The 20,000-nt window shown below is 37.2% G+C and overlaps 1 protein-coding gene across 2 annotated transcripts in view; it reads right to left on the bottom strand.

The window, feature by feature from the left end:
* Positions 1-20,000, bottom strand: part of LOC135209022 (uncharacterized) — a 195,992-nt gene that overhangs the window by 18,194 nt on the left and 157,798 nt on the right. For both annotated transcript variants that reach the window (XM_064241554.1, XM_064241556.1), the window contains exons 4-5: positions 15,191-15,299; positions 6,168-6,455 (exon numbers count right to left, since the gene is read on the bottom strand). In XM_064241554.1, the coding sequence (XP_064097624.1) occupies positions 6,168-6,455; positions 15,191-15,299 (397 nt within the window). The remainder of the gene's footprint in view (positions 1-6,167; positions 6,456-15,190; positions 15,300-20,000) is intronic.

The raw sequence follows: 20,000 nt of genomic DNA, 5'->3' as shown, positions 1-20,000 counted from the left end.
TAAATCACTAGAGAATGAAAGTATCTTTTCAGTACGACGGTAATATATTCGATGTGGAAATAAAGGTTAAATTATTGATGAGACAGACAACTTTATAGCAAGCTATTCCGAAAAATAGTATCTCATTGCGATGAAGATCATTCCCACATAAACCAATCAGAAATGCTCAGAGATAAATACCAAATAAAGAGCGCTTCCAGGTCTTTTTCTTGCTTGGAGAAAAATCAGCCAGGAACAACATATGAACCCCAAAAGATTTCCAAATTTTTCTTTCTCTCTTCTCATTTTCAGCTGAAATCCGTCATGGACAGAGTCGACAGACTATAATCCAGAGAGGGCTCCAAAGGGAAATCAGCCTGCAGAGAAAGACATGTTATAGGAAAAGGTGATAAATAAATAAAGACGGGGAATCAGAAAATAAAACTAATATATACATTGTCCCCAGGTCCCACGGAATGAATGCGCGCCTTGCTTAAATAATTGGAGATCAGAAAATTCTGCAACTGAACTGGGCAAACTGTTCTACATTTCAGTTACAATCAAGATTAAACTCTTAGCAAACTGAGTAGTATTAAAGCTGATGCTAGGAAATGAAACACGCTCCAAGCAGTAGCCTGTCTAGTGTTTCGAACAAAAACAGTACGGCCAGTTTAAGAAGAGGAGAGTGCAGAGGGTGTTTGTCGTTGAAGTACATAATGAACTCATTTTATCCCTATGCCACAAGTCAACATGAAGAGTTGGCAAAATAGAACTGACTGATGCCATAACTCCATGCAAGCACCCAAAGACCACATAGGAGAACAGAACTCCAGACAAGAAAGAAGAACAAGGATAAAACACTTAGATATATGACCTTCATTAAGTAATAACATTCGTAAATATTTTTAAAAGACACCAACTTTTTGAGATACAAAGAAAGCAATGTTACGTATGTTTCTCAAAAATCAATTTCTTATCAAAAGTTAACCCTAAAATCCTAAATGGTTCACTGACATTTAAAATCCTACCATTTATACATAAATTAGGACACGAAGATAAAAAGTTTCAAGATAAACTGACTATCATTCTTTGAGTTTTATAATGGCTATAAGCTTCATAAACAAAAGGCTACTCCACTCATGAATGAGTGAATTATGCAACCACAAACCAGAGGCACAGAGAAGGAACAAAGCTAAAAGCGTGGCATCATCGGCATATGCAACCAATTTGTTCTCCAGACCTTGCCATATATCACCAGTATAGAAAATAAGTAGCAAAAGTGGTTCAAGAACACTAGCTTGAGCAACACCTGAAATGTTAATACTACAGCTACTAATAGTGGCCATCAACACAGACCCTTGTATGCTTACCTTTTCAAAATATAATTGAAATACTAATAAAAGATCCTCCCATTCCCAGTGATCTTAGCTTGATATGTACTTCATGATTCACACAGGCAAAGGCTGCCTGAAAATCTAGAATTGCCATGCATGTCTCTGCACCCTCATTGAGAGCACTCTGCGAGATGGTAGATATTGACAAGAGTGAATCATAAGTATCGAACCCTTTACAAAACCCAAACTGTAATGCTGGTAGCAAATTATCATCTTCAACAAGCCTATAAAGATGTAACTGAAATCAGCTTATATTCAAAGGGGCATGAAGAAGGAATTAGTTCCTTAGGTAATGTAGTAATGTTTCCTCTGCTCCAAACAGGGAAAACTATCAAGCCCAACTAGTTTTCTAAAAATAGAAATAATCTTAAGAGCAATTAATCCAGCATTCTTTTTACAAAAAGAGGTGAAAGATCCTGTTAGGGTCTATGCTCCCATAAATGTCAATGCCTAGGAGCATGACTGAGGCAACACCAAGGACTAACAGTGTTTTCTCACAAAGACATGAGCCTTCTGTTTGGGGCAGTATACTGTAGTTTCATCAGCTTCTACAAGTGAAGGCATGCTTCAATCAACTCCAAAGAGTGATGACTTAAGATTAAATAATCACTTATGGCTTAACCATTATAATCTCTCTCAGCTCTTCCATAGATTACCTAACCTAGATTTCAATTATCTATTAAATTACACCACAAAACGTCCAATCAATTGTTCCTCCATAAATTACGAGTTTGTTTTTCTTACATGCAGCATGAAACCACAGCTTATCTTTAAGACAGAAATTGAGGATTTTAGAATAAATTCTCTTCTTGACAAAAGTGCTAGGGTGATCATTTAAACACTCAATAATACTCAGACATCTAAATATATCACTCTACCTGAGCTCCTCAATAAGATCATGTTGCATACTATTCCAGTTTGCCTGATGTTTCAGTTATAGCTTTTTTTGAAAAGCTAACATGAAGAACAACCTGATTCATCTCCACATTTAAACTTAATCAAACAATCATCAGAAGAACACACCAGCAAGACTACTCTGTAATATATAGTCCCTGTTACATCTATAAACACAAGGTCAAGATGGTTGGCAGATTGGTGTGTTGGCTCACTTATTAGCTGCTCCCAATCAGAAATGGTGAAGAAATCTACAGCAGCAACACCATGATTATCTATAGCAGTAACTGAGCTCATCCATTCAGTACAAAGAGCATTGTAGTCACCAACAGAAAAGAAACAAGCTTTGGAGTTACCTTCCTGAAATGCTACCATTTTGGTAAGAAAGCAAGGATAAAGTCACTCAAATCTTGGTTCCTATAGCCAGCAAAACCATAAAAATCTATTAGCATTCAACAAACTTTAACCACTTGTGTTTCATGACATCCAAACTTATACAGTGACCTATGATATATGGAAAAAATCCTCTCTAATATACAAATACATTCCATGGGCCGTTGGAATGACATGACACTTGGGTAAAATAGGCATTCTAAAACCAGGAATCAACAGTTCTTAAATAGGACAGAAATCAAATGCAGGAGTTTTGGAACAAAAGAGGTAATCAAAACTAACAGTGGCAACATCCAAGACCCTTTTTTTGTTGAATAAGCCATAGACATTGCTATATAGAAGATAACCATGATCGATTCTGTGGACCAAGATTCAGTTCAGTATTACCACAAAGAAGCAACATGTAGCACAAACTTAAAGAAATATTTGCTAAATTAACAAAAACAATAACTGGAATGTTATATACAAATAGAATCAGTATTGAAATGTGTATTTCCATAAAAAGACAAAATTATTGCCAGAATAAAACACCCAGCAAGGACAAATGCATCTCCATATTTGACAGACAATGCATGAATGACAGTAATGGTGGATGAATGAATGATTTTAAGTTATCAGGCGTCGTGACTCCTATGGTTAGGGACTCTGATGTCAATTAAAAGACTACAGAGGGCAGTATATTTATATTAGACATAATTGAAACTTGTAGGAAATAAAATCATATTTTATGTAATACCCAAACTTCTAAAATATATTTTAAAATGCCACTAGCATCATAAATTACATCCTCTCCAAGGATCTTGGTAAACATGTACCCGCCATCCCCACCCCTAGCTTCAGAGAGGTAATGAACTCTCAAATCACCAAGACTGGGGCATTCGACCAGCAAATGCTTTACAGTCAAGGGGCCTAAGCAATCCTCATAGTATGTGCAAGGTCTGCCCATCATTAAATATCCATGTGTTAAGCGAGTATGGCCAATACAAAGACAACAGAGGGCATAAAATTATACTTCCAAGGAGATATGACACTTGATCTTCCTCATCTTATTTTAGTCTAAAGAGTCCCTATGCTGTTGCCAAATATCACAAAGAGGCCGCCTGATATTGAGCCAGCAATCACTGTGTAATACTGACCATCTCCTTGGAAGTAGTTCTGCCACAGCTGTTTTTGCCAATTTATCAGCCTCTTCATCTCCAAGCACACCAACATATGCTGGAACCCAGCAAAATTCCACTCTGATTCCTCTACATTCAATGATGACAAGCTATTCTAAAATATTTAAAACTAAAGGTTGGTTGGATTAAAATGTACCAAAGTCTGTAAAACGCTTTTGGCATCACTAAAAATTGTAAATTTGTCATTTGCCACCGTAGCTTTTTTTTCAACAGCAGTTAAAATCCCTTACAACTCTGCTATAAAATGTTTTGCCTCTAGAGGAAGTGCATCTCTGCAATTAAAACCATTAGAATGTACTCCAAATCCAATGCCAGCGTTGGATTTGGAGCCATCTGTGAAAATAAAATTACTATGTCGGTGACATTCTGAATGTTCTAAGAAAAAGGATTGAATTTCTTCTTATTGTGAAAAAAAGGTTAGAAAAACTTGCAGAAAAAATTGTGTGTAACAAACCGAAATGCAGTAACTCGAAGTACAGAGTTGATGTGAAAAAAGTAGCTTGTGAGGTAGAAGTGGTTGTAAAATGTATGAAAGTAGTTTTGGCTGACTCTGATATAAGAATGGTTCTTTCAAGCATGTTGAATGATGTTGGATGCACGGGGCTAGAAAGACAAACTGGGATCTTAGGCTTACCAGACTAACTCCAGGTGTGTTTGGAAAATATCAGAACGCGATTTGTGATGCTATTCGTGATAAATATAATGCCTTGAAAGATGCTACCATAAAAGGAATGTTCAAATACTTTAATGATTTAGGAGTGATGCCAGATGAAAATGGAGTAATTGAAGTTGATGTCAGCTCAATGCAACTTGGATGACACGAGGTAACAAGTCAAAATTTGGTGTTGCATTTGTGGTAGAGGTGGACACTAGGGCAATACTGAATTTTGAAATGTTATGTTCTTATTGCCATAGCTATGCTATTTCTTCAAGTAAGCTAAAAGCAGGGAAGCTCTCTAAAGAACAGTATGAAGCTAGGATCAAGAAACACAAAGACTGTAAGATAAATTATATAGGCTCTTCTGGTGGAATGGACGCCCATGCTGCACTTGTAATGTGGCAAAGATCGGAGACAGTGAATAAAATGAGATATAAAAGTATGCTGAGTGATGGTTATTCGTCTGCAAATAGTTCATTAGTAAACTTGAATGATGGATCTGGACCCTATGGTTCCAAATGCCCTGTCATAAAACTAGAATGTATCAATCAAGTTGCAAAGAGATTAGGTGCTAGGCTGAGGAATCTCAAAAAGTCTTTCATGGAAAGGGAGGAAAAAGATTTGTAAGCTTATCAGGAGGGGCTCATAAGCTAACTGACAAAGTTATAGATGCTCTCGTGCGCTACGATGGAAATGCTGTTAGAAGAAATGTGTATAAGACAGCACAGGAAATGAAAAGGGACATGCTTTCTTCTTTTTATCATTGCATCAGCAGCGATGATAAACCACATCATCTTTGTCCCCAAGGATCGACTCCGGGTGCTTTTATAAAAAAACAAAAAAGGCACAAGCACAGGGATTACAACCATACAAATAAATGAAAAAATGAAGATTTATTTCCGAGTGAATGATGCAATGAGAGAAGCAATTTTGAATGGTTATGAAGACCTAACAAGTCTATCCTTACTTGAGAAATATCTGAAATGAAAGTTTGCACAGCAAGCTTTGGAGTAAGTCAGGTAAGGCCAAATTTGCCGGCTTGTCCAAAGTTGAGTTTGCAGCAAGAGTGGATTAATGACAAAGTTTGTCCAATTAAATATTTCCTGTCAACCTTATATGGTGATGGGCATTCTTTTTTAAATTACTAAGGCAATGATATGGAAAGCACTAATAGAAGCAAGAGAGCGCGAAGGCGAAGTCTTTGATTCTATTTTGTTGAAAATGGATCCAAAGAATGAAGCATCTTAAAGCAATTGTAAATATTCTGTCTCTTAGAGAGAGAGAGAGAGAGAGAGAGAGAGAGAGAGAGAGAGAGAGAGAGAGAGAGAGAGAGAGAGAGAGAGAGAGTAATTTATATTATATTACATGAACACCGAAAACGAGTTAGAGGAGAAAATGGAACCATAAAAATAATGGCAGATAAAATTAAAGATATACAGCAATCCTGATACCATTCACAGTAACCAAGTAACGGGATATAATTCAGATATACCCTCGGTCACAGGTACATCCTTCATTGTCCAATCCATCATTTTTCTTTGAAATATGGAAAAAGATATCAATCTGGTAATAAAAGGCCTGCTATGTAAAATATCTAACGTACTTTATAAGATCTGAAAAATTAATAAAAGAATCTCAATATCCGATGGAAAACTGTTCTTAGATACATACCTTCCACAACATGCACTGTTACGTTCGACGGAACTGCATTATGAGGTTCACATCGGTACGACCCAGCATCGCACCACGTGACATTGCTAATTACCAATGTGCTTGAGTAATGATGACTGACAATGACCTCTAATGGTCGCTTGGCCTCGTAATTAACCATACTGTTATTGTGGAACCAAAATATATAGACCGGAGGCTCTGTGGCATTTTGCACCGAGCACTGGAGACGTAATTGGTTCCCAGTGTGAATGTGGATTTCGGGGCCTCCGAAGATGACAGCTCTTGCCTCTGCAAAACAGATCGGAAAGAAAGTTTCAGTTTAAGAAATGGCGATGACGTCAGTGCATCCTAATTCATAAAAAGACTTCACATTTAATAAAGACGAAATTCATAATCTATAGTGTTTCTTTTTTCCATTATTATTTTGGCGTTTATGGTAAAACAAAAGTTGAATTATCCAACCATTCATGTGAATAATTATAAATGGAACGTTACCGCCAGGTCTCTAGCCCTCGACACTACCTTCCCAGCAACTCCAGTCGACAGTAACCACTTGATATTCTTTTGTATATTCCATCACAAAATATACCATTCATGGCTTCAATAACTTGTGATTCTTTGTTAATAAGGAATCTGCAACCTAGTACAGTACAGTCTTTAATTCTATTTCATAATCTTAGGCGGTCATGAACCACCTTTGTCTGCTCCCTGAAAAACTGGGATTCTTCAACATCTGTATGTCAGTTGTGTGATGAGTGAGGACTGTAATCTTTTAACCAAAGATAACGTATCTGAAGTGCATCAAAATTCTACAACAGGCAAGGATTCTACAACAGCCAAGGATTCCTTATCAGTTACCGAGATCCTATTCCGGTAGAACTTGCATCTGTTGCTAGGAAGAATTCCTTGGTGAAATCCAAAAAGGAAAGAAAGATGGGTTTTGAAAATCTCTCCTTCAACACCTCAAAAGCATCTTGTTGGCTTCCCTTCCATTCAAGGTCCAGATCCTCCCTAAAGGGCCAAATAGACGATACGACCGGCGGATCAGGTTCCGTTGTCTCCGGCATCCGCGTTACCCATAGACGTTCGGATTCACTTCAGTTTGCCGAAAACTGGGAGAGTTAGGACGTGGACACTCCACTAAGTGATGACGTTAGACTGACTGCACTCTTGCAACAGAAACTGCAAAATCTCAGCGAAAAAGGAGAGCCTGAACTGAACTATGATTGTTTATTTACTTATTTGAAACTTTACCCTAGTGATTGATTTAATTACCCGAGAACTGACGAGCAGATCGACAACCAAATTCACTAAACGAGAGGTTGCTGGACACACTTCGCTTACGTGCCACAAGTCGTTCTTCGGGCCATACATACATACATACATACATACATACATACACACACACACACACACACACATATATATATATATATATATATATATATATATATATGCATACATACATACATACATACAAAACAAACAAAACAAACAAACCAAAAAAACACACAACACACATATATATCATATATATATTATATATATACACACACACATTATAAAATATATATATATAATATATATATAATATTAATTATAGATAATTATCATCCTTCTGAATTTTCCAACTGATGTATCATAAGTCTAATTTCGCTTTCCTATGACATTCAATAAACTCCTCTCAGAACTCCTTATCTGCGGACGCAGCTGCCATGTTGCCACTTCAGTGTCTCATTGAAACTGAAGTAAATCTTGAGATCACGCCATAGACATGGAGGCTTCGGGCCACCTGAACTAAATTAGATGCTACAAACCTGGCTACGGCAGGTTGTGAGTTGGTCGGAGAGGCCGACAGACTCTGCCCACTTTTGGTCGGACGATCACCCCATAGACAGTGAGATTTACTTCTGCTTCAGATGATCGGATCCGGTGATCATAACGTCTATGTTGCCGTTATGAGATCTGCTAATGTAGCAGATATGGTTGCAAAGCAAAGTTCTTAACCAACTTGCTGTAAAAACATGCCAATCGTAGACATTATTTCACGTCCTTCTCATGCTGAGGCCTGGGATATTCCTTAAGGACCCTCACCGTTAAATTATTTATTTAAATACCTCTTTCACTGAGGGTGTGTCCTTAGTATTCAATTCTTGTCCACAGAAAAGAACATTTCTTTCTTTTTTAACTTCAAATTGGATTTCCTAAGGGCCTTATTTTTAAACTATCACCTTCGATGAAGAAGCGCTTCGTCCCTGAAATGGTATTATTGTGCCACGAACCACCTCTTCGTGCCAAAGGTGAAGATGATCGAAGTGCGAAAATTATTGGAAACGAAGAAGCAGTCTTCACCACCTTTTCGAGAACCTCTTCATATGTTTTTTTGTAAAATTAAAAGAGAGCTGCACAACTCATGTAAATATTAGAACATATAACGCATGCCAAATATTTTAGTGCTCCATTCTTTCAATACACATATGCCTTATTTACAGTCTTGTAAAAGACTGCCTTTGTACTTAGAAGACCTGCCGTTCTGACTGCCAGGGTTTACGAACTTCACACAGCCATAACAACCTAAGTGTGTCTCCAACCCCCCTTTGCCCACCTGGTAGCCAATCTATGCAAGGGGGAAATCGGTCATGTTAGGTAAGGGGGAATTTGGTGGGTCATTTATTGTTTTTGGCATAAGTATCTTTTTTGCTGACGAAAATATATTTTCCTGGTTAGGTTAAGCTAGTCTTAGGTTTGGTTAGGCTTTTCCAAATAGGAGTTTGGTTAGGCTAGGGCTAGGTTAGGTTATAATTAGTAATCTAAGGGGCACAAGATGGAGTTACAGCAATTTGAATGTAACTCCAGTCACACAATGACCTATGATATGCATTCCACTCTCCAGAGGTTTATATTGATAAGCACTTTTACTGAAAGCCTAGAATATTTATTAGCAACAGACTTTTAAAGGCTGTATTTTCCTTTGATCATGATAAGTTGACAATATTTTCCCAAGGATCTTTTTCCCTCTCTAGTTTCACCTGGTCCAGCAGTTCTTTGAGTTGCATGCATACTTTTGGGTGCATTGTTCATGTTTTTATTAATGTCATAGAGTCACCAGCCTGACTCAAAGTGTATGTTAACGGTAAACACTAAATTACAGAATTTGTACACGATGGAAGAGTGGATTGAAGCAATGGATATGCTGTATGACATCGAGATCCACAACCTGCTTGATGATGCAGCTGGAGAAGACAGGCACAGTTGCATGACGACCCCGTTACATTGTTGCTGGAGAGAATATAGAAAGTAATTATATTATATTGTACCTTACCATCAATTTTAGTTAATTTGTTTTTGATGGTGTGACCCTGTGCTTAATGTATTTATAGGTCTACTGTAAATTTCCAAGTTGCAACCAGTTATGAGGAGGGATAAAGCCATCTGTAATATTTTTCTGGTAAATATACTAAACAAGGAATAGCTGATTTCAATTGTGCAATACTCATAAAATATGCACCACTGAAGGAAACCCCATGGTAATCAAATTATCAACCCGATTATTTATAATCTCTTCTCTTTTTCGAATCGTATGGATCCATTTACAGCACTGACAGATGAAGAATTTGCATATATGTTTGTGTTTTAGCAGAGACTAGAGCACTGTCAATGTTCTTGAAACATGAATATATAGAACCAGGGGCCAGTTATGAATTGAATAGGAATAGATGCTAAAATAATGTTTTAAGCTCCCTTTTTTATGTTCCCTTTCAATCTTGTAATAGAAATATAACAATATACGGTAACTATTTATGTGGTTATTATCATGTTCAAGATTGACAGGTTTAATTCCTGTCAGTGTAGCTGAATGAGATGGTGTCAATAGGCCCAGTATTGGAATTAAGTTTATGATTGGAATTTAATTGGAATTGAACATTTACTTTTGTTCCGACGCCGTATACTTACCTCGAACTACTTACTATGAGAATCCTAGATGTCAATCTGGTACCGACCAGAAAAATCCGGTTACCCCTTCCACACCCAGCCAGGTACATGCCCCGAGGGTCAAGGCTACGCACCTCGACCTCCGGCCTCAGTTCTTTCCTGGTCACTGACCCATGTACACACATCAGCTTGTCGTCTGTGTACCAGCCTGATCCCTTTGTGTGTTTCCCTTGTGTGCGAGAGTCTTCTCTTCCCAGTGTGTGTGTGTGTGTGTAATTCCATCATGGAGCCCAACGCGCCTCAACACCATTGTCCAGACCTTTCGGAGGATAAGTCGTGTGGGGCTTTCTTGTCGTCGACGAAGATCGACCCCCACTCTTTGTGTAACTTATGCCAGGGCGGCACCTGCTCTCCGGAGTCCATGTGGACCAAAGCGTCTCAACAGCGAAAATATTTTGGCATTACTTGCTTTAACTGTCAGAAACACTGACACTATGCAAGTGAATGCCGTGGTCTGGCATAGTGTACCTGTCATAGAAAAAGGGACACTGTCCAGGATTGGCAGGCTAGGATAATACAAAGGTTGTTCTAGATCGAGTTTGTCTGTCACCTACCTTTCTTTCTTGACCTATGGTTGCCAGTGGTTTATATGTGTCAATTATTCCTTTCCTTGTTTCTTCCTACAATCTTCCTTACTTCAGTCTCTATATCAAGGACATCATCCACCATCTTCCATACGTGAGTCATCTTTTCTAATACTTAGATGGTAATGTTCCCAAAAGCATTGCTGGACTGATGAAGTTTCTGCAGTCCTTTACTTCAGTTACTCATTGACATGATGCATCTACCAATGTTGAGGATGAGGTAGAAATGAAAATTGTCCATTCTTTGAACCAACTGAATATCTGTGGACTTATTTTGAGGTAATTTCCATTATCGATTTTTTAAGTCTGCATCAATCTGACCGCTTGTATCACTGGATCTGCCTCTCCTGCATTTGAGTAAATTCTCATGAATTATTCCTTCAGTGCTTCCCACGTCACAAGCCTCCGAGAAGCTTCAAAATGGATGTACGAACCTAAATTGCTCGAAGACAGGTCTAAGCATTTTTCCCTCTCATTGTCTTCACCATTCTCTGTTAACCTGTTTAAATGAATGTAAAGCTGCTCGATCCAGGTCTCTAAATTATAGGCATCTTTCCTCCCCAAAAATTTAATCATACTGGACTGAATTCTGGTTATCCTACTGTATATGAATACTGTATTTTGAGTATTTTCTGCCACAGTCAAGTTATGGGCTTGACTCCTTGCAAACCCTAATCTTCAGGTGTTACGTCTCGACAAACAATTTCAATAGATAGTAGCAAATAAAAAATATCAAAGGAAAGTTAAGCTGTCACAAGCAACACAAAAAATCAATTGGAATTGAGAAATAAAAAAATAGAAATTAAAATGTGGTAAAAGAACAAAAATAAAATAAACTTAGAATCACAAGTTAAATTCACCATAACTAATTAGTGAAATAGTAACTTTCGACTAATAAAAGGGTTAGTTATAGAAAAGAAAATATCAGTTTGTTCAACCAAACTAATTTTGGTATTGTTAATTTGTTTCATAAATGATAACAAAGACGGGTGTTGATCTTAATATAATTCATAAATATTTTCACGTGTGTGATTTTATTGTGCCTATGTACTATACATATTCTTACTTTTACAGAATCGAACTGGTTCTACTCTGCGTTGGTACTCGCATGGAGTTGCGTCGCTGATTTCTGAGTTATGTTGTTCTCCTTGTTTCTCGTTCTTCTAAGGACTTTTTTTTTCTTTTTTACCTTATAAATGCTTCTTAAATTCTTGTGCGATTACGTCGTTGTCTTCCTTTCTTGGTTGTTGGGCTTTTCTTTATATTGAAAAAATGTTCTCTCTCTCTCTCTATCTCTCGATCGATCGATCGAATCGGCACGATTCTTTACCAGTTCGGAGTTCATCACCACTAGAGTCTTCTAGTCAAAATAAACTGAAGGTAAACGCGTAAATTCTTCATTCACGTCTTGAAAGTCTAATCATTACACGTTTTGAAGTAGAAAGTTTCTCCGCCTTGCCACCAATAAGTAAACCCACTTGTAGTAGAAAGTATCTTGAAGTAGAAAGCATCCCACCTTGATATAAAGTTAATAAATCTAAAGCAGCAATGGACGTCATACTTTGAGTGACGACACAGATTCGTCATTCAGTATACATATATTCTTGCTTCATATGGGTGTATTCATCGTTTACATGCACCTCCACATACATCTAGAACCATCGATCCAGTCTCCTAACGCATCGTAGTTAGTTTACCCTAAACACTGAAAACATCTTTCTCTCGGGTCAGTGATGTAAACTAAACGTTTGTCTAATCAGGGTCAAATGTTGTTCAAAGAATGCAGCTTCTCATGGGCGGCCAGCAAGGTCGTCTAAGTATTTTTCGCTATTGACTAAGTGTTTCTTAAATCAAAGCCATTAACTTACTGCTCATTCATTGCAAGATCGTTCTTATTCCCAGAATTCCTTTTAGAGTCGAATATCAGCATCTATTTACATTACGGAAATTTAGTTCTAATCATAGCCAAGTGTCGTCGAAAAACATGCACAATCTCGATACCCAGGAACCTTTTCATGTACTATACTATATATATATATATATATATATATATATATATATATATATATATATATATATATATATATATAGTATGTATGTATGTTATGTATGTATGTATGTATAACTGGTATATATTTTCTGTTACAACAAATTCCTGTGGTTATGGTTATTTATATGGTTAAGAATCACTGAGCTCCGTTGTCCATATCTAACTGACAGTACGAGTATATGTTATATTAATCTCTAGGGAATGATTTTCTTGTAAAACCGAGGTAAGATTGGTCACAGTCCAGGCATGTATCCTTGGGGGATTGACTTTTGTTAGATGTTAATCATGGATTTGGGTAAGGTATTTGGGTAGGTAAAGGCAAAAGGGTTAAATTTTCCGAGAGTCTGGGTCACTGTCTTAATCCTGCCCAGGTGTGGAATTTTTATTTTATTGTTGAGTGTCTCTCAGGTCTTGTCTTGAGGGTGTGGTAGAAAATTTCGTTTGTTTGCTTCATGAATTGCTTTCTCAATTAGACGAAAACTGCTTATGAATTAGTTCAAATTCCTTTACCAGGATGCACCCAACAATAAAATAAAAATTCCACACCTGGACAGGATTAAGACAGTGAACCAGACTCTCCAAAAATCTAATGCTTTTGCCTTTACCTACACAAATACCTTAGCCAAATCCCTGATCAACATCCAACAAAAGACAATCCCCAATAACACAGGAACATACGAAATCCCATGCTTGGACTGTGACCAATCTTACCTCGGTTTTACGTGAAAATCACTTCTCCAGTGATTAATACAACATAAACGGTCAGTTAGGTATGGGCAACAGAGCTCAGTGATTTTTAACCATATAAATAACCATAACCACAGAATCAACTGAAAGGTCACATATAATTGATAGCAGCAAATGTCAGTACAAAAACCAGATGATAGAGTCTGCCTTAATTAAACAAAGACAGGTAATGAACATCTCAAAGTGTGCCTGGGATTCAGATATTATAGAGTCTTCCTTCAACGCTTAGGAAGATTAAATAGGAATTATCAGTGGGGGTGACCTAAAATCAGCTAACAGTGGATGGATATCTTGGTATAAATACCACCTTTTCTCATTCATTATCCACCTGAAGAGAGAGACAGCAGTCTCTGAAACATAGTACTTTCTTTCTATATTTTGGCATTTTTGTGGGCTCCTTTTATTATTATTATTATTATTATTATTATTATTATTTTAGTTATTATTATTATTATTCTTTTATTAGATTATATATTATTATTATATAATATATTATTATTATTAATTATTATATATAATATATATAATATATATATATATATATATACAATATATATATATATTTTATGGAGACAGGAGCAATTACTCAAGGATAAACATATTGGAGTAGGGAGACACGTTCTGTCTTTTATCCATCAATTTAGCTGCAATGTTTCGTATCAGCTTGATACATTTTCCAGGCTGAAACGATTACATATCAATTGAGTATAAGTAAAAAGATACACAAGATGTTTACCAACACCATAATTAAAAACCTTTTTAATGAATTAAGAATAAAAACTGAATAAAAACAGAAATACAGAATAACAGTGAAAGGGCTAGGAGCGAATACAGAGAACAAAATTGATATGTTATCGTTTCAGCCTGGAAAATGTATCAAGCTGATACGAAACGTCGGCGCTAAATAAATGGATAAAAGACAGAACGCATATCCCTACTCCAATATGTATATATATACATATATATATAGTTTTGACTTTATTTCCGAGCCATTGACGAAGGACTGATACATTGTATTAGAGACAGTACTGACGAACACACATACAACCGTTTGAGACTGCAGATCCACCCACAGGCAGGTGTCACGGTAGGAGTGGTTTTCAAAAATCATTTGGCTAAAATTTACAATAAATTCTCAAGGGACACTAGCGATAAACGTTGCCACCGTAGGAGACAAGTCCACACCTGACAGATGTCGGGAGGCGGGGTTGGAAATCTCATTACTACTACTGCCCCCTTACTGTGTTTACAAATATAATAATCCTATTTCCATACATCTCTACTGCCTAACTTAAAATTTAAACAATTTAAAGTAAGTTTTAGCAAAATTATTTTTGAAAGCCACCCCTACCTTGACACTTGCCTGTGGGTGGATTCTGCAGTCTCAAACGGTTGTGTGTATGTTCGTCAGTACTGTCTCTGTAGTATATATATTTGTGACTTAGTAATACTATGTATCATTCCTTCGTCAATGGCTTGGAAATATATATACATTGTAAACAACGAAAAAAATATGGATGCATTGCAAACTATTTCTAAATCTCATGGTTGAAAATACATCTAATTCCAGTAAGATGTGAGAAGTTGGATCAAGAACTCACCTGATTAAAAACTGATAGATATAATTCGCCATTAGAAAACCTACTCACCTACAACTTTTAAGTTGAAGAAGTAAGACGTAAACGGATGGGTTGCTATCTGGCATTCGTAGAGGCCTGCGTCTGTTAATTTTACCTCTCTTATCGAAAGTTCCCAAATCTGAGAGAAACAAGGCAATAAAGTTTTTGTCAATCATCATTTAATCAACTGCATACAAACAGATACTAAACAGATTGGTCTAAAATGTCATCGAACAGGAACATTATAGTGCATTCTTCCACACAATGCTAACCATTAAAGCACATCAGAATATAATATGTTTGTGAATTTAGAACTAGAACTGCATAATAACTCTTAATTCAGTATTATATTATGTAACAATACTTAAGCTTAAACATTTCTGTCTATACACACGCGCACACACACACACACACACACACACACACACACACACATATATATATATATATATATATATATATATATATTATATATATATATATATATATATATATATATATATATATATCATCATATACCTCCCTTTACAGAGGTTAACTCGAGAGTGTTTTGCCCACCGGTGCTCAGCTAATCTTTGGGGAAGAAGTTGCTAACCTTATGAGCATTTCCTCTTAGACTGTTACCAATGTCAGTCGACCTAGGCCTGGATTCACTGCTCCGGCTGATAAATATGCCCATGATTCAAATTTGGGTTCTATCAAGTTTGAAAACTACAAGTCACACCTAGAAGCTTAAGTATACTATATATAAACATATAGGTGCTGATATTTGCAATATACAAATGCTTGATATATTCAGCGATTTTGCAGTTGACTTAGTGGTTACTCAGCGCTATGGGCCACAACACAGCAGTTCCGAGGGAGATTCATCGTTTGCAGCCCTGGGAGCGGAAATCAACTCAGAATGTGATTGAACATTGTTCAGAGAAAAATGGAAATTTCCATGGAAATTTTTGGTCCGGTTAAAATTGCATTTGTGTATTCAAGTGTTGGTTACGAAATCTTTGGAGAAGAGGCTTTCATTCTCTTGTACAAAGTGAAAGTGGCTGGTCGTATTTTGGAACTCTTGGGAACCGAGTTTCCCAATATGGAGAAAAGTTTCAATGGACCCATGCATAATTGGGGGTGATGTGCTCCAGTGTATATGAGCATTCAAAATGGCGAATGTGGAAAGTGGTCAATTAAAATGGTGCATAAGGGCCCTTTCACACTATGTGATTCTTGTCGGACCAAGATACGATTGCAGTGCCGGATCTAAATGCGACACAAAATTGTGCAAATCGTACATTTGTCCGACTGCCGTACAAAGTGATCCAATTTTTGACAAGCGCTTGCAGTCTGCTCTCAGCCTGTAGTGGTGACTAGATGGACAGGAGGAGAAAATTATTTTCTTTATTTATTACATTTGAGAAAAAAGAAGAGAAAACCTAGAATTCACTGGGTACACCCTTTGAATACACAAAGGCACTTGTATGGCGCATTTGCCCCAATTTTCGAGGAGCTGAAGAGAGATAATGATAAATTTTTCAATTACTTCAGAATGTCTAAAACAACCTTTGAGGAATTCTTGTCACGTCTACATGACCAGTTGCTAAAAGAAATACGACATTCAGAGATGATATTTCGCTAGCACAACAACTGGCAGTTACCCTCAAGTAAGAGGAAATAATATGGAGCTGAAACATCTCTATTTATCAAAAGTATAAACTGATATATCTATATCAAAAACTAAAATCTTTTACTTTGGTATAAAAAATCCATATCTCTCTCTGTTTCATTAATTAATGTAAATAAAACTTAAGTGTTAACTATAAAAACGTCTTAAAAAATCATATATATCGAAATCAAAAGCTTTCAGTCCTCTTTTATATCAATAATCTGCCGATAACCTTCTAATCATTTCAGTATCAAAACGTATATGTAACCTAAATGAAAAAAACAGCAAATCATTTACTAAATCATTTCTCAGTAGTTTATACTTAAGCTATCCATTCCTGTAGTTCTTTCTTATTTACGAATAACACTATTGTTATTAGGGAAAACTCTCTATCACGAGAGTATATATAATGTTCTAAAGGGTCCACCATTAGAACACTATTGTTATTATTATTATTATTGTATGGTGTTTTTTCGTTGCATGGAACCAGTGGTTATTCAGGAACGGGAATAACACTATTTATATCCCTCAAATGTTTTCAATACCCAATGCACCCGATCACCAGAAGCAGTGGAAGTCTACTGCTGTCGCATGTATATGCAGGAAAAAATCGCATAGTGTGAAGACACGTATTGAAGGCAATGGCCAACTGCAATCGCATCTGGTTGCAGCACCGGACATGGCCAGTGGGGCCTGTCGGCTGTAATGCGATGCCGGACCGGCAAATTTGCCGGACCGACATAGTGTGAAAAGGTACATTAGAGATAATAGTCGACTGCTAGTCGCATGTAGGTCCGACATCGTGTCGCATTTACGTACGACATAGTGTGAAAGGGCCCTAAGACATAATGACTTTGAGAATTATGTGTAACAGACTCAAGAAGTTAAGTATATCCTAGTTTTACCAGACCACTGAGCTGACTAATGGCTCTCCTAGGGCTGGCCCGAAGGTTTAGATATTTTTATGTGGCTAGGAACCAATGGGTTGATTAGCAACGGGACCTACAGCTTATTGTGGGATCCGAACCACATCGAGAAATGAATTTCTATCATCAGAAATAAATTCCTGATTCCGCATTGCCAGAGCAGGGAATTGAACCTGGACCCTGAGATCGGTAGTCGAGCACGTAACCAACTCGTCCATTAAAGAAGTAACAAGTTTAATAGAAATGAGAGTGGGATTGAGACTGAGGGTGACAGAAATTAATTCCTTCATGTCATGATTGCGATACAATGAATTACTTTGGGGAATCCTTAGTGAGATTAGTATCCATTTCCCATAATTTCATTTTACTCGGTTGGTTGTTAAACTTGCCTATTAAATTCTAGTATTTGTAAATCTAGGCTTTGATTTCCACACCCGAGAGAGAGAGAGAGAGAGAGAGAGAGATAACTTCTCGACTGCCGGCTACGAGGTGCCAACTGATCCCAAGGTAAGAAAAAAATACCGCTGGGAGTGGTATTAACACACACACACACACACACACACACACACACATATATATATATATATATATATTATATATATATATATATATATATATATATATATATATATACATACACACATACACTATACATATATATATATATATATATATATATATATATATGGAATAATAGAATATATATATATATATATATATATATATATATATATATATATATATATATATGAAGATAAAAAGCCCATAAAACACTATTTTAACGTTGCAACCATATATTTCGAGCACTTCCTTTTGCGCTCCTGATTACTGGTAAAATATAGACATAGGATGTCTTACAAGAGTATATACACAAAAACATATGTAGGTATGGCAGCAAGCCTCTGTTGGTGACCCAGGAAGGGTGGACATTAAACTATTCCCTGGTGATTTTTGGCCTCATTAACTCCATCTGGCGACTCGTTCGGTGGTCAGATGTTCTTGGACACCTGTTTGAGGAGCGGCTTAAGGATTAGTTAATCGACGTCTGGAAATTGGATGACATCTTGTAGCTGTCCGTACAAAAGGAAAATGCTGGACTCTGCTATCATCAATCAAACCAACAATATGAACTTGACAGGAGGACATTGGAAATCGGATGACATCGACGAACTAATCCTTAGGGCTCTCCTCAAACAGGTGTCCAAGAACATCCGATCACCGGACGAGTCGCCAGACGGAGTTAATGAGGCCAAAAATCACCAGGGAATAGTTAAATTTCCACCCTTCCTGGGTTACACTATATACTCTTGTAAGACATCCTATGTCTATATTTTACCAGTGATCAGGAGCACAGAAGGATGTGCTCGAAATATATGTATGGTTGCAATGTTAAAATAGTGTTTCATGGGCCTTTTATCTTCATATTATACTATTGATTACAGTAAAAAGAATTCATATATATATATATATATATATATATATGTGTGTGTGTGTGTGTGCGTGTATGTGTGTGGAAATACTGGACATTAATGAACAAATGAATATGTGTTTCACAGAAGTAAATTTCTACCTTACACTGGGAACGAACCTCGGTCTACCGAGTGACAGGCCGAGGTGGTCGGCAGCTATGCCTTAGTCTTATTAAGCTGGTATCACACTAGTCATTTCTTGCTCGCGGTTTTGGCCAGCATCCAGCCGATGCTCGCGAGCAAAAGTGTTGTATCGTCACACTAGGAACTCGTGGTTTCGAGGAGCCGTAGGAAAAAGTAAACAAAACTGATCATCTGATATCATCATGGCGCCCAGAAATTGTCGGACTGTTGCAAGATGCGCTGCAGTGGGTTTATTTCTCGGAACTTACGTGAATACAAGAGTAACAAAAAACGTTTGTGGGTTCAAGAGTGCTCAGGAGATTACGTCCTATCAGCAGCAGCCATCTTGTTTGTTTACACTATGCTGTGGCTCGCGGCTCGTGCTGGCTGTTTTCCGTCCTGTTCGGAAGCAAGAATCTCGAGCTAAAAGCTCCCGGTTTTTCATTCTCGGCAGCAACGGCTCGCTGCTCGAGAAAAAAATGCCTCGTGTGAGGCCAGCTTTAGGAGGCCGAGGTTAGAGAAGGCAGAGCGAATGAGAGAGAGGATGAGAGAAGAGAGAGAGAGAGAGAGAGAGAGAGAGCTGTGTGTATATATGTATGTATATAAGCAGCAGAGACCAGTTAAGTAGTGAATTTTCATCCTGATATGTAGTTGAGTGTGGTGGG

Source organism: Macrobrachium nipponense, chromosome 37 (genome assembly GCF_015104395.2).
Source record: "Macrobrachium nipponense isolate FS-2020 chromosome 37, ASM1510439v2, whole genome shotgun sequence".
NCBI lineage: Eukaryota > Metazoa > Arthropoda > Malacostraca > Decapoda > Palaemonidae > Macrobrachium > Macrobrachium nipponense.
Note: the sequence above shows the minus strand (reverse complement) of the source record. Positions and strands in the feature narration are given on the sequence as shown.